At 35.1% G+C, this 12686-nt stretch overlaps 1 protein-coding gene across 1 annotated transcript; it reads right to left on the reverse strand.

Annotated features, from left to right (window-relative positions):
* Window positions 1–11175: 11175 nt before the first annotated feature.
* Window positions 11176–11685, reverse strand: LOC150109715 (uncharacterized). The gene has a single exon (XM_090403060.1). The coding sequence runs from the start codon at window positions 11683–11685 to the stop codon at window positions 11176–11178; it is 510 nt and encodes a 169-aa protein (XP_090259186.1).
* Between the last annotated feature and the right edge of the window lie 1001 nt (window positions 11686–12686).

A 12686-nucleotide genomic window follows, 5' to 3' on the forward strand; every position in this document is an offset into this window, starting at 1 on the left:
ATATGTTAGCCCCAGTAACCTATAATAAAAAAGGCAACTGCATTTTCAGACTTGTGTTTGTGTTCTGTGCTGTTAGTATATGTTAAAAATCAACAATTTGGAATATTCAAAAAACCTAGATAGTACCAAGATGTTCTCATTCTGGAAAGAAATGTAAGTTATTTTTTTTTAACTTAAACATAACAATTGATAATTGTAATTTCAAAAATCACTGTTCGTATGTTTTGGTAAGCGTAATTCTAATACTGAATAGTTTTTTATTTCATAAGAATAATCATAGGGTACATATTAGATTATCAACATGGATACATTAGCAACTTTTCATGTCTAATCTGTGCGTGTGTGTGTGTGCATATAATTAAATTGTTCAGAAAAGCCACTGCTGCCATCACGACCCTACTCTAAGAATTCCCACCCTTTAACAGGAAAGAAATACCCCAAAATGTATTGGAAAATTAGTACAGCCATCTATAGACAACCAAAGACAAAACATAATGACAATGACGGATGTGTGTCACCCTGGGAAAATTTTAAGATATCTTATCTCAAAAACATCTCCCACAATTCCATAGGCAAACCAAAACACCATGTGATATCACAGAAAGACATATGTTCCCCAGAAAATTCCAAACACATAACGTTACGATTGCTTATCTCTAAATATCACCCACAATGCTTTTGGCGAACACAATACACCACATGATGACCCTGACAGAAGGGGGCCCAGTGAAATTCCAAACATTCCAAAATTCATCTTATCGCTATTCATCACCCATAATGCCATACGCAAACTATTTACTTATCTACAACTCATAACAATACACATCCGAGACACTGACGTCGCTTCCCCCCCACATTCACCCTACCTCTATTTTGTTCATAGTATCCCACCATCACGTCACGAATCCTTATCCACTAATATTCCATTCAAAATAATACGTCACTTATCTACATCCGAAAACAACGCACACCCATGTCACGATTACTTATCTTATCTTGATCTTGTCAGAAGTGTCCCACCAATCACGACACGAATCCTTATCCACTAATATATCTCCCGTTTCCATTCAAAACAAAAACGTCACTTATTTACAACTAACAAATTACGTCACTTATTTACAACTAACAAATAACTTATCTACATCTGATAATAACAAATAATCACGTCACGATTCCTTATCTTATCTTGATCTTGTTCAGAGTGACCATCATTCTACTGACACAGATTTCGTGCGAAGAATTCACATTAAAAATTATTTTTATTAAGATAGCGGCATATGATTTAAGAATATTTTTTATTTCCACCTGTATTTTCGTTATCTGTAACTTCAATGCTGATTTTTTGATTTTCAACAGGGATTTCTTAGTTCCTGCTGATAATTTGGAAATTTTGAATTTTCCATGTCTGCTTGATTGGACTTTCATTGCCATGATGATGGAATCTGTTTGAATAATAGTGAAATGTTTTTGTTCAAATTAAGTGGATATTGAATCCAACAATCTTTGCCATGATGACGGAATCTGTTTGAATAATGATAGTGAAATGTTTTTGTTCAAATTAAATGGATATCGAATTCAACAATATTTTATTCTAGATGTTGATAATGAAATTATTCCTGTACAACCCTCATCTAGAATAGGAAAGTAAAGCACTCCTTATAGTCCTTATATAAGGACTGGCTTAAAGGGGCGAAGCAAGAATGCTTTTCATCTTCCCCGTTATCTGTAGAGGAGAGTGTAGGGATAAGGTGTTATTGAGCTATTAAAGCTCTGATCATGGCCAGTTAGAACTTCATTGTCTACAGCATTACCATCCGTTACCCTCCAAGGATACTCGCTTCTACAATACCAAAAAAAAAAAAAAAAATTCCCCACTCCGTAAAGCACTGATAACTGATAACTGATGTGGCATGATGGATATCAGTCCCAAGGACTCCAATCCCTTTGTCTCTATGAAATAGTCTTGCATTAAAGATTAGCGAGCACTTGGCTCACCCTATTTAGAGCTGTATGGAGGCACCTGAACCGATAAGCAGAGCTGTTTTCGGGCGCTTATGTTTCCACCTGCCGTGTTCGTCATAGTTAGAAGACTCTCGAATGAGTTGATTTGGATGAACAGCTGCTTTGGCAAAATAAGCAGCAGCAGCACTGTTATGGAGGAACGTGGGAATATCTGGAATATCGGCATCACGGTGCAAAAGAGCATTTCTGACAAACCACGGAGCGTTAAAAATCATACGGAGGCACTTGTAGCTTGTTGATGTTGGTGGGGGAAGTGTGACCCCAGGCTGGAGATCAGTAAGTTAACGATGGTCTGATAATTGTTTTATAGATCCGTAGTTTGTTTTCAGTGCTAACTTGACTTCTTCTATTGAGGAGAGAATAGAGTTGTACAATTGCAGAGTTTGCTTTTTTGCATGCATAAACTATGTGGGAGTTAAAGTTTAAATGGTTATCAAGCTGAATGCCTAGATATTTGGTACTAGATCTCCATGGGATGGCTGTGTTAAAAAGTTTAACTTCTCCAGAGTGAGATGCTTGTCTTCTTGTGAAGAGAATGGCAGTGCTTTTATCGGCATTTACAGATATTCTCCATTTTCTGAACCAGTCCTCCAATTTTCTTGCTGCAGTTTGTAATAGCTGAGTAGCTATATTAGGCCTGAGAGATCTGCTAAGAATTGCCATATCATCCGCATAACTAGCTATAGTGGTTAGTGATGTGCTAGGAACATCAGAAACAAAGATGTTAAAAAGCAGCGGTGAGAGCAGCGAGCCTTGAGGGACACCAGCAGTGATTTTTTTCAGTGAGGATCGAATTCAGCGCAACTTGACCTGGATTTTACGGTCCTGTAGAAAGGAGTTAATAATTTTAATAAGGTAAAGAGGGATGTTGGCTGTAATTAATTTATAGATGAGACCTTTGTGCCACACCTTATCAAATGCTTTTGCAACATCTAAAAAGATAGCTCCTGTATGCTGTTTCCAGTTAAAGCCTGTAGTGATGAATTCAGTCAGTCTGTGAATTTGCTGTGTAGTGCTATGGCCGGTACGGAAACCAAATTGTTCATTTGGAATTATGTTATTTTTATTCACCTCCTCATTAAGTCGGTTGAGAATGACTCTTTCTGCGATTTTTCCTAAGCATGATAAAAGACTGATAGGTCTATAGCTCTGTGTCATTTGAGGTGCCTTACCAGGCTTGAGAATAAGGAATATATCAGCTTGTTTCCATCTTGAGGGGAAATAATTTAATCTCAGAATTGCATTAATAATGGCTACTAGATGCATGACAGCTTTGTGTGGGAGGGCTTTAATTGTTTTGTTGGTAATTTCATCTGGACCAGGGGCTTTTTTGTTTTTAAGCTTCCTAATGATTGAATAGACCTCTTTAGGTGAGGCGGGACAGATATTTTCACAGCTACATGGTTTTTGAAGGGCAGAACGTTCACGACGGTGTATCCCGTAAAGCACTCTTTCAAAGTATTGTTAAATCTAATTTTCATATGTAAAAAAGAAAATGGTGTACCGTCTCCAAAAGATAATTAATTTCTCTGCTAAAATTTGTTAAAGTGGAAATATTTGCAACGTTTGAGGAGTATTAGGTTTACTATAATGCTATATATATATAATAATATATTATTACAGTATTAAAAATATATAATAATGTAGTATTGCAGTATTAATCAAAATAAAAAATGTTTATCAAAATAAAAATTGTTTCGTGTTGCAAAGTGGGGACCTCAGTGGCATTTTATCATTCAGTTAAAATTAAAATAAAATACTTTTAAATGAAGCTAAAATGTATATTCTTTAATTCAAATTAAGTGGATATTGAATCCTACATTATTTCAAAGCCGAATAGAGAAATTGCAAGAGTTTCGTGGAGAATATAGAAACTATAAAAGTATTGGCGGATCCAAGAGTAAGCAAACCTTTCATCATCATCATCATCACCATCATGCGTATCAAGGATTTAGGCCTAGTATGGCCTGTTCCGGCCTTAGAAGTCATCGTTGAATCGTTTAAGAGGACGTCCTGGTTTTCTTTTTCCTAATGGCTTGTACTTTAAAGCTTGTTTTGGTAAAATCTTTCTGTTTTCATTCTTTGAACGTGTTCCATCCATTTATGCTTATATTTTTTAATTTTTTCTATTACTGGTTCTTGGTTTAATTCTTTCATAATTTCTTCGTTTCTTTTGTGATCAAACAGTGTATACTTTTCAGTTTTTCTCACAAACTTCATTTCTGCTGTTGTTAATCTTTGTTTGTCTTTTTGTTTTATTGTCCAGATTTCACTTCCATACATTAAGACCGGTAGGGCTAATGTATTGTATACTTTTAGCCTGGTTTGTTTTTGAACTAGGTTTGGTTTAAATATAGAGTTAATTACACCTGTTATTTTTAAATATTTTGCACTTTTTACGTTTATATCTTTTTCATTTTCATATGTGATCATACATCCTAGGTAGTTAAATGAATTCACCTGTTCTAAGATCTTGTTATCTATTACTATTTTAGTTCTTGCTGGATCTTGTCCTTTAAAGCCCATATGTTTTGATTTTTCCGTTGATATTATCATACCATAATCTTTGTCTATCTCATTTAGATCTAAAATGGCTTTCTGTAAGTTATCTTCAGAATTTGTAATTATTATTTGGTCGTCTGCAAAGAGGAGAGTGTTTAAGTTAACTGTAGGTGAAAATTTAAGTCCTTGATGTAAATTTTTATTCCATTTTATTATTATTTCATTAGTAAATATTAAAACGTGTTGCTGAGAGGAGACATCCCTGTCGGACCCCTTGGTTTATCTCTCTCGTATATGATAGCTTGTGATTTAATCTTATTTGTATTTGATTATTTTCATATATACTTGTGACAGCTTTTAGGATATTATTTGGTATTTATCTTTATTTTAATATGTTCAATAATATGTTTCTTTTAACTTTGTCAAATGCTTTTACAAAGTCAATAAATGAATTATGTGTGTTTCTAAATTGTATTCTCTTTTTTTCTCAATTATTAATTTTAGGCAAAAGGCCGGGTCTATACATAATCGTCCTTTTCTAAATCCATTCTGTACTTCTAAAATAAAGTTTTCGGAATATTTCGTTAGTTTGCTATTTAAAATTCCGCTATATATTTTGTAACAGGAATTCAGTATACTGATACCTCTATAGTTTTTAGGGTCATCTCTATTACCTTTTTTTAAAGATAGGAATCACAATTGCTTTTTTCCATTCTATTGGGGGGATACCAGTTGAATAAATTTTATTTAAAAATAATAAGTCTTTCTTTCTTTGAATCTTGTTCCTGCGTATTTATATAGTTCTGAATCTAGCTTATCTTCTCCAGGTGATTTTCCGTTTCTTGTTTCTTTCAGGCTGATTTCTAATTCTTCTTTAGTTATTTCCTTTTCATTTTCGTTAATTGTTTGCCAGTTGTCTTTTTTAAAATATTTGTCTGTCCATAATTCTGTGTAGTAATTTAGAAATTCTTCTAATTTCAATTCAGTGTTTAATTTTATGTTTTCTTTGGTATCTGCATTTAGGTGTTTCAAAATCTTATATACACTGGGTCTTATTTTATATAAATCATGTTCTAAATTAGAAACAAAATTATTCCATGATTCTCTATGTCTTTTTCTGACTTCTCTTTTAGCTATGGCTCTTATTCTTTTATATTCTATTTCATATTCTAATCTTTTACTGCTTAACCATTTTTGTGATAGGCTTTTTTTTTCTTTTTGATTATTTCTTTGATTGTATGATCCCAGATCTTCAGTTTTTTTCTTTTATTGAATTTTTTGGTCTTTTCTAAGCTTTCATTTGCTGCTGCATTTAGTATCGTTTTTATATTAAGCCATTCTATTTCTATTTCTTCATTTTGTTTTATTTTATCTAGATACTGGTTAATTCTTTGTTCACATAGCCATTGTACATTTGTGTCATTCAATAGTCTAGTTTTGTAAACAAATGTTTCAATTTTTCTTTCTGTTCTTGTTACTTGTAGCCATTTAGGTGGTAATCTTAATTTTATTTTAACAAGGAAGTGGTCACTGCTTATTTCATATCCTCTGTGAACTCTAACATGTAGTGAAAATTTTGATGTCTTTTCATTTAATATAAAATAATCCAATATTGATTTTCATCCTCTTGCTGCCCAAGTATATTTATGTATGTCTTTATGTTTATAGAAGGAATTCGTTATTTTTAGGTTATTATAAACCAAACCTTTCATGACAGGGGCAACTCGTAGTAAAGGTGGGGTAAGATCTGATCACTATTCTTAGTATTTCCTATAATGTAAAACACATCTCCTAGCGGACATATATGATGTTGTACAATATGGGACTTGGGGGTCACTACCCAGACCGGCTTCGACCTTCGTTGAGGTCTCGTCAGCGGGATCCAGACCCATATGTAAATACACAGTTTGTAGTGATGCAGATGGCAGATGTAGTGAACCTGTAGTATTTACAACCTGTAAATACACAAGTCATAGTGCTACAGAACTTATACTTTACCATACGAGTTGCGAAAAAAGGTGTCACATCACCAAAGGCACCAAGAATTACTGAAATAAGAGAGCTAAAAGGCTTCACTTCGGCCATGCACAATTATTCAAATTAAATGGATATTTGTAGTTTTGTAGAAGGCAACTTTTGTTGTTTCTCTCTTCGACTTTGAAATAATGTTGGATTCAATATCCACTTAATTTGAATAATTGTGCATCGCCGAAGTGAAGCCTTTTGGCTCTCTTATTTCAGAAATTTTCTTAGTTCTAATTACAATGCTCATATCACCTTTTTCCCCATTCGCTACTCTATTTCATAAAATATATTTCTTGACTTTATATCTTACTGTTGGGAAGAATTACGCAGAAATTCTATTTACGTGGATATACAGGTGGATTGGTGTGTACGTTCACTCTTCTCCTTCCTGGCCAACCCGCAAAAGAGATTTGAAGTCATTATGTAAAACTTTCATTTCGACACTCAGTTTTATAGAAAATGCTCAGAATTTAAGCAATAACTGTTCTCTTCTCCTTCTACGACGCACTGCATAATTTTTATGATAATCTTTTCTATCAACGCTTGTAATCAACAACATTTAGATGCATTGGCTGTTATATAATCCAAAAACACCGCTCTAATTCTAGACCCAAGTATGAAACTTTTCAATATCATTTCAGGTTTCAGGCTGGTGGTCTCACATAATCTGAATGAAATCTATTACGAAAGAAAATTTTCTATATTGTTATTACTGGGGAGAAAAAATTCGTTACTAGTCATCTGAAACTAGTAAGGATATGATGTGCTTATGCAAAGTGGTTGTCACCGGGTGATGAAGGTCATCTACCCATTAAAAGACTCGTCAGATATTTGGTCTCATCCAGAGTACGAATTCTTACTTCAATCTCCACACTTCGTTCCCCTTATTTTTTTTCTACGCAGCATATATTGTATAGATTGAAAACTTCTCTTGAAGATTGATTTTCTGCAGTCCAATTAGGTACAGCGAGGCCATCTGCCTAGCGACCTCCAAATCCACAGGTCCAATTCACTTTCTCTTTTTATTTTTCATTTCAACGACCAAGATGGAAGTGATGCTGAAGTTTTGCTGTAATCTATAAAACTCATTTATCCAACTATAGCACCCCCACAGATGCTAGACTCTTCGACATTTCTGCGCATGTCAAAGGAAGGAGAATCCATTCCGATTATAGGGTAATCAATCCGTATTGTGGGATGAGTGTTTATTATTACACGTCGGAAAATTAACTTCTCTTTTATGATCATTGTAATTTTTAAAGTGATAAAGCACGTGATTTCACGTGTTGGTGACTAATTCGTACATCGCCTTATTTCTTTCTCTCCTTCAACATGAATTGACTCTTCCTGACAGCCTGCCAACGACGGCTCTCGCTTCTGCGGTCGGACTATGTCACTGAGAATACTGCATAACCGTCTTCATTCCGTGAACATTCTTTATCGTTTTTCAATTAGTTCTTCCTTCAGATATCATACAGGTCATCTCTCAGGGTAACTGAAGAGCTTCTCACACTGTTTTCCTTTTTAAGGAACGAGATCTACAACTATTTAAGAACTCCTCAATTGTAAGAATACAGGCTCCTCAACAGCCTGTATTCTTACGCATACAGCACGCGGCATTCACGAGCTGTAGGTTTGCAGTATCTCTCATGTGCATGTGATTGCCTTAAAGCAAGTAATGTATTACGAAGGATAAACCTAGAACGAATAAATGGACCCTGTAATCAATACCTGTCTTCGTTCCCTTAAGGGAAGTAGAAATATCCCCTAAAACAGAGAGGAATGGTCTAGTAGGAGAAAAGGGCTATTTCCAGCAATTATCCATGCGAAATAAATTTCCTACCTCTTGTAAAAGTTCTCTTAGAAATATTTGGACAACAAGGTGCATCTGTCTCAGCTAAATTTTTTCTTTGTGTTGCTAAATTATAACAATTTATGAAATTTATGAAAATGTATGAAGTTAAGAAAGACGTATACTATGGATAAGAGGTTAGAATATTATCAGGCGATCAGTGGTTCTGTCACTGACTATTTGTTCACTTCGACATTTTTCTCAGAAGTATTCATATCTGATGTTTTTCCAGTAAAAGTAGATTTATTTTTTAGGGGATTCCTTAGGTAACTCCTGTTACCTAAGGTGATTTCTGTGTCTTCGTGCAGTTTCACTGTAAAGAATTTCTGCACATGCTTCTGGTGGATCAATCGGTTCCAGATTTTGGCATTGAATTACACTATTTCACTTTTATCACAATAATATCTGTTAGTCTATATTTAAATCTACACTTTCTATCTAAATGATGAGCGACTTGGTTCCTTTATAAGCTTTCACTAACAAATATTTTATTATCAATTCATTGACCCTCATAAACAGTTGGAGATGGTCGCTTTCTATTGTACACTCTCCTGCATTTGGACAACCAGCCCAAACGAATCATAACTATCTTAGGATCATTTTAGCTGTTAGTTTATTCTCCTTAAAGTAATTCATGGCGAGACATTCACACTTCTTCCTTCACTCACTCACTGTTATATAAAGACAATCTGCTCCTCATCCCCTTTCTAATTGCATTCCTACTCACTTTCAGAGACGGGCCCTCACTTGTTCCTCTCCTGTAGCGTGTCAGAAACATTTATCATTAATAACTATCTATCATTGTCCACTTATCATTTATTTCTCAGTATGCAACACACAATCTCTTAAGGTGTGCTGAGAATTAGAATCCCATATCATTCATCCTTCTCGACCTGTCTCGGTACCTTCTCCACTCCAATGTTTCCACATGTTCCAGAAACAGATTTCTTTGCGTAGAAATCTAGACGTGATTCTTCAGAAATGTATAGATTTTATCGATATATAATGCGCACTTTTTGCAAGTCCGGAGACTGCTCTGGCTACTAGTTTCTACTTAAATTGAGTTAAGGAAGCCGGAATGTGTGTAGGCCTGTCCTCGTTGCCATATACTCTTGCCAAAAGCAGCTACTACGACTGCTTTATTAAAATGTTCGACTACCAGATTTCTAGATGACATTTTACTTCCTACTGGATTACGTAACTTCCTTATGTAATCCAACAGGAAGTAAAATAACAGAAAAGAAAGAAATCTTACAATCTTCCCTTTTATTGGAAAGCGCTTTGTTGATCAGACTGAACATCTCTAGAAGGAAACTAAAGAAAGTCCAATCTTCGTTCCATAAACATGGTTGAATTCACACCGAAATGATTTTCACGCTCCAAACAAATCAAATTCTGTTTTCAGGAAATACATTTGATTTGTATCGGATATTGATTGACTGGTAGATGGCGCTGCTATAATAAAAGTAATACAGTGCGACCTCTCTCTCTCTGCAGAAAGTAATAAGCGTTAGATTAACGACTATTTCTTCGGCTGCGTTTCAGCTACAAGGTGTTTCTAAAAATAGTTTTTTCTTTCCAACCAGATCTGCGTGATCGCAATGTATCGAAGAGTAGCTGTTCGTTTGTAACACTGTCAAACTGCATGTGAATTCGTCGCAATGAGAAATCCATTTTCTCTTTTCTATGGCTGGTTTGAAATAATATTTTGATAAACAAAGAATTCGCTGCCAATATCAAAACTTTTTACGAAGGTGAAAGCACGAGAGATTTATGAAGAATCAACCTTCTTTCAAAAGTTTTGATGTTTTCGTAAAATTGCAGATCAGCTTATTAATGCTATTTTATTTTGTAATCTTGTATTTCGTTTGCTAATATTTGATGATAAAACGAAATCCAAATACCCATATTAATGCTTTTGTTATGTCAGAGTTTTAGCGTTTATTGAAGAATTGTTATTCGTCATCATCGTTGGAAAATTTATTTCCAAACGGTGCAAACGGGAAGAGATAATTCTAATCTATCCGTCTCAAACGTTCACCACTACAATAAACAAAAAACAAACTTGCTTATGAAAATAATTTCCGCGTATTACTCGACAAAATTTATCTAAAAACAAAATAAAATCCGCGCTGCAAGCAGAAAATTTTAAGAAGCAAGTTTTCATTTTCTTATACCCCAAGCGTCGAATCATTTGCATTTGAAAGGTCATCATGTCACTTACACACATTGTCATTCGCACGAACCTTAAAAATAATCGGAAACATTTCTCTTTAAAATGAATTTGAGGTCTAAGCTGAAGTCCTCGCTAATTATTTTATTCAGAATTCCTTGTTTATGCACGAGATTCCTGCATGCACAAATGTTTGCTATTCGGGCTTTTTTTCTGAAACGTCTCTGGATTACTGATTACCATACATGGATTCATGATTTATTTATGGGACAAAACGCTATTTTGGTTTACGAATATATTTGGCTAGATGGGTGAAGCAAGAATGCTTTTCATATTCCCCGTTGTCTATAGAAGAAAATGTATGGATAGGGTATTGAGCTATAAGCTCTGATCATGGCAGGAGGGTAACAGGTTCAAGTTTAATACCAATTTTCTGCCATTTATATATTTCTGCTTTTACTTTAAGCGTTATTACAGGGTGTTATTACAGGGATAGCAAAAAAATGTATCCACACTTTGAATGATCATAAAGTTGGTATTTATTATAATACAGTTAACTTTCACATTGTAAAGCACACTCCATAAATGTAGTTTTCATCCCTCAACGTCTGTATTCAAACTGATGACCTTTCTGGTTCAGGCACAGCTGATAACGTGCAGCAATGGAATTGCAAACACTGAGAATCATTTCGTCTTGTAGCTGGGCGCATTCTCTTCCGAATGCTGCTTTCAAGTCGTCGACTGTTGCCAGTTTTGAAGTGTAAACTTTATCCTTGATAAATCCCCATAAGAAGAAGTCCATTGGCGTGAGGTCTGGTGAACGCGCGGGTATTCTACAGAACCTCTTCTTCCAATCCATCTGTTGGGTAGAGTTCTCATCAAGATAGGCCCTCACATCTCGATGGTAGTGTGAGGGTGCCCTATCTTGTTTAAAATAAAAGTACTCATCCTCAAAGTCTTCTTCAATACGTGGCATGACGGCTTCATGCAGCAAGGTCAAGTAATTGGCACCACTTACAGTACCGTCGAAAAAGAATGGTCCAATTAATCCGTGTACTGATAAGCCGCACCATACCTTCACTCTTGGTAAATTTACATGATGTTCCTCCATCACATGCGGATTCTCAGGTGCCCATTAAGTGCAACTGTGCAGGTTAATTGACCCATTGAATTTAAATGTGGCCTCATCACTCCACACAATTCGTCTTGGAAATCGTGAGTCCTCTTCACATTCTTCCAAGTACCACTCACGAAACTGCACTCTCCTATCCGGATCATCTTCGTTGAGAGCGTGTACTCTTCTTGGAATGTAACATTTCCAATGACTGCGCTTCAACATGCGATGGACACTTGATTTGATACTCCTCTCTTACGAGACGCTTGTCGCACAGATTTTCTTGAACTTTGAAGATACGTTTCAATCAACCTTTCTTCCGTTGCGGGCCTCTTAGCTGTTCGTGGCCTTCCTGAACGATGCTTATGGACGTTGTGAACAGTTCTATCTTCTTCAAATTTATCTCTGTTTTGAGTGAGAGTAAGTCTCGTAGGTGGATCTCGTTGAAATTCTCTTCTAAACTGTCTTTGCACTTCCACTGCGTTTTCATACTTTCAGTAGCATTTTAGGATAAATTTTCTTTCCTCAAAGCTTAGTCTGGTTTCAGCCATTATTTGAAATCCGTTAAACCTGCAAAACAACGAAAATTAAGTGAGTTATCAGCTGTTAAAATGTGTATACATTTTTGAGACACCCTGTATATATATTAGAGTTTAAATTCACTTGATTGCTACGTTCTTAACTAAGTGTGATGTGTTAGCTTATATAAAAAAAATTAATAAGTATTAATAACTTAGTAATCTGTCAGAAATTATGAGTAAATTGTTATAAAAAAGTGACGACTAAATGTTTGGTAAACAGCTTGCAAATAGCACATCTAAAATGCACCATTTTATGGCTGCATTAACAATCTCACGTTGGCAAATAAGATTGCCAAACTACACGTTCATACTTTTCCAGTAGACAAATTTGTGCCAAATAATTCCCATTTCACTTGTCAAAAACAAATTACAGACAATTTTCATCTTCACCAACTAGAAATGAAAGCAGTCCTTTCG

This window comes from Typopeltis vanoorti, chromosome 2 (genome assembly GCF_054136105.1).
Source record: "Typopeltis vanoorti isolate ZY-2024b chromosome 2, IOZ_Tvanoo_1.0, whole genome shotgun sequence".
Classification (NCBI taxonomy): Eukaryota; Metazoa; Arthropoda; class Arachnida; order Uropygi; family Thelyphonidae; genus Typopeltis; species Typopeltis vanoorti.

Bases quoted from the DNA above. Each gene is read 5' to 3' on its own strand.
- LOC150109715 (XM_090403060.1), bottom strand. From the start codon at position 11,685: ATGGAGGAACATCATGTAAATTTACCAAGAGTGAAGGTATGGTGCGGC.